The 3,261-nt window shown below is 38.3% G+C and overlaps 1 protein-coding gene across 1 annotated transcript; it reads right to left on the bottom strand.

The window, feature by feature from the left end:
• Window positions 1-542: 542 nt before the first annotated feature.
• LOC124274602 lies at window positions 543-2,968 on the bottom strand. The gene is made up of 3 exons (XM_046709970.1): window positions 2,642-2,968; window positions 1,342-2,272; window positions 543-572 (listed from the first exon to the last, which is right to left on the bottom strand). The coding sequence occupies exons 1-3, from the start codon at window positions 2,944-2,946 to the stop codon at window positions 543-545; spliced, it is 1,266 nt and encodes a 421-aa protein (XP_046565926.1). The 5' UTR covers window positions 2,947-2,968.
• Window positions 2,969-3,261: the final 293 nt, after the last annotated feature.

The following is a 3,261-nucleotide window of genomic DNA, read 5'->3' as shown; positions in this document are numbered from 1 at the left end:
CAACCATCAGCTGTCTGATTCAGACCATAACATGTGGTCCAAAGGAATTCTAATTTAAACACTGGAATATTAGTTTGCATCTATAATCATGATTATGTAACTAGTCCGGTTCATGTTATTCTTACCAATGTCTCCTGGTTAAACTATTCAATCATACTATGTGATTCATGTATTGGTGCAAATAAAACTGACTTTTACATTTTTCAACAGCATTTCAGTTATCTCTGATTTGACATTTACGACAGGACACACCTGGTACTATGTGAAAATTGAGAGCTCTGGCTTATACCGATGAATTATGGGCTGCTTTTAGCATTGCACCCTTCCCTCACTTACTTACTGTATTAGGACAGAACTTTTCTGTTGTAAACATTTCATGCACCCATAGGTCTTGTGTGTGCCTTTCTGCTTTTATCAGGTCGGACTTCCATCTAATTAATAATAGTAATAATAGCTCAGTCAGTCACTGAGACACTTGAACATACATATATAACTCACTCACACACTGACCTAAGACACATTAAGCTTACTTAGGAAACAAGTTATTTCTTCATCACTTTCAGTGCCAGCATCTGGGAAACAGCATGTACACTGAAGTAACAACCCTTAATTGATTAGGCTTTCCAAGCCAGGGATTGAACAGTTGAATTCTACAACTGTCAATAACTAAAATTAACAGTTGGTAATAGAAATGAAACACAGACTCACTTATAACAGATACGTTTTAATGTCATAAAGCCCTTACTTCAACATTTGTAATGGTAATCATTTCACTGAGTGACATTGCAAGTAATGATATGAAGTATTTCACAAACAAAGACCTGGGGGAAAAGACAGGAAAATGTTTACATTATTATTGAAATGTGAAATAGCTTAAGAACTAAAATTCACATAAGTAGTAAAATTTACATAAAACCACTCAGTGAACGAAACTTTGAATAGTATGTGTTATCAATTCATACATTTTGTCAAGCTTGAATGAAAATGTTTGAAGTGAATAGTCACTATACATGTAGTTTTAAGGAAAGAATCTAAACCAACCACAGTACTCTGGTTTTAACATGATATAATGGACATAGTGTATGTGTACATTTAAAGTCGTTCATGTCCTTACACAGGATGCAAACGCTTTCCTCGTTTCACACGAGTTGTGAAAAGCTCTGGCAGAATGGCTTTGATATAAAAGTCATTGAGTAGAGAGAGGCAGCCCTCCCAGAATCTTGAATCAAAGTGTATTCTTTCCACATGACAATCCTTCAGAGTCCATATGAAAAAATCACACCAGTTCATTTGGGATAGAGCCATTTGTCCTTGTATTTGGTAATAGTATGTGTGGCCAACTTTCAATTTAATTTCTCCTTCCTTGAGCGAAGAACAGAATTGAGGATCTTCCGCTGCCTGGTGTACTGTGGAAAGCCGCCACTTGTAAGGACACTTAATTTCAAGAAGTCCAGTTTCATTTCCAATGTGAACAACACCATCAGGACTGGATCCAAGATGAGGAAAGTCCTGATGCACCATGAAACCACATGTAACAACCTTTGCATTCACATCATGTTTCTTCATCAGATTTGCATATTTTCTCCTTGCAGCCGACTCATGAGTGCGTCCCCATCTCAGAGCATCATTATCAAATGGTGAATATGCAAAAATGGTCTTTACAGCATTATCAAGGCATGTAGATGTTTTCAGTTTACCGACAAGGCCAAAATTGGAAGAGGTTAATCGCCCTTCCCTTGCTGAGCTCCACATGTTATTGTTGGCTTGTCCACGTGTGTTCTTCTCAATTGTTACACAGTCTTCTTTTGAGATGGACAAGGCACTGAAATACTCTGAAAAATACCTGATACAATCTTCATTTTTCAAATCACAGGTGTCTGCATAGTTGAAATCAACTGAATGGAGGGGAGGTACTGATACATGGGATTCCTCAGTCATATTGACAACAGACTCTTGAGTCAGTAACCACCCTGCATGTGGAAAATGTTCACAGAGTTTTGGAGCAAATCTGTCCACATTTATGGGTTTAACCATCGATTTATCAGGAGCATTAGTAGCATCTTGCCTTATAGTTGTTGTCTTTTTATGTTCTATCCACTTGTGTTTTGTGAATGTCATATCTTGTGATTTAACAGGACTCAATTTACGTTTTCGTGGCTGGTTCCATTTGCATTCCTGTGAAGTAGATGCATGTAAGCCCTCAAGTTTCTTTTCTGAGATGTCAACCAAAGCATACAGGACAGCAGCGACATGGTTGCAAGATTCTCCTTCACTGAAACAGATAAATTGTTCACTGAATGTCAAATTGAAAATGTACAAAAAAAAAAACCTAATTCCATATCAAATGAGGTAAAACAATACACTGTAGGCATACGCTTTACTTGGATACGGTCCCGCACACATAAATGGAACACATCTGTATTACCAGGGATACTCTACAACCTTATAGAGTCTCCCTGGTATTACATATGCCGACAACGAACGCTCAAACGTTATTTGGTTATACATTCAAAGTTGAATCAAGTCCAGAACATTCATCACAATCGTATATACACAAGTATAGTTTGTTTTCAGTAAATGGAATTCATACTTTAGATCTGCCAGATAATATGATTATCGGTAATTTATTAGATCTACTTACCCGGCAGTGCAGTTGCAACCAGCAGCATGTACCCGGCCTGTAACCTTTGACAAGGACACCCACACATCATAATCTGGTTTCTGTTTCATATTCTGAGTTGGTATGGAAGGAATCACTTTGGCATTGACATAACAATGAGAACAGTCCGCGGATATGTGGTGATATCGGACTGAATGAACGTGTCTATCTTCATAGTACACTTTAGCTTTCAACTGGCGTTTAGCGTTGTTTGGGTCAGTGTCTAGTGTCCGCTGCTTGCTCAAAACCAAATAATTATACAGATCACTTGAACTAAATGATGGCATAAGCTCAACACTGCTATCCCAGCCATTTTCAAGCGTAGTGGGTCTGGTAAAAGTTCCCCGAGAGGTGACAGAAACTTCTCAAATCGTCTTTGTCTCACGCTGACCACGTCGTATGTATTGACATCTTCAATCGATCGTTTGCCAAGATCACGTACACCTTTGGCACGCAAAATTAAGTCAGACTTATTCCCTGAAACGTGTTCTCCGTGATTCCGTAAGTAGGTCTTAAGTTCACGCACATTCAGTTTATCAAAATTCAGATTCACGTCTTGAGTTTTCCCGCCTTGTTTCTCTGCTATCGACGCCATTTTGAAC

The sequence above is a fragment of the Haliotis rubra genome, unplaced genomic scaffold, assembly GCF_003918875.1.
Source record: "Haliotis rubra isolate DU_JTF1 unplaced genomic scaffold, ASM391887v1 Scf104, whole genome shotgun sequence".
Classification (NCBI taxonomy): domain Eukaryota; kingdom Metazoa; phylum Mollusca; class Gastropoda; order Lepetellida; family Haliotidae; genus Haliotis; species Haliotis rubra.
This window is presented reverse-complemented; position numbering and strand designations above follow the sequence as displayed.

What these genes read in the sequence shown, in the direction of transcription:
- LOC124274602 (XM_046709970.1), bottom strand. Translation starts at nt 2,946, where the DNA reads ATGCCATCATTTAGTTCAAGTGATCTGTATAATTATTTGGTTTTGAGC. An exon ending in GGTTGCAACTGCACTGCCGG is followed by an intron (nt 2,273 to 2,641) that starts GTAAGTAGATCT and finishes TATCTGTTTCAG; the next exon opens with TGAAGGAGAATCTTGCAACC. An exon ending in AAGGAGAAATTAAATTGAAA is followed by an intron (nt 573 to 1,341) that starts GTTGGCCACACA and finishes GCTGTTTCCCAG; the next exon opens with ATGCTGGCACTGAAAGTGAT.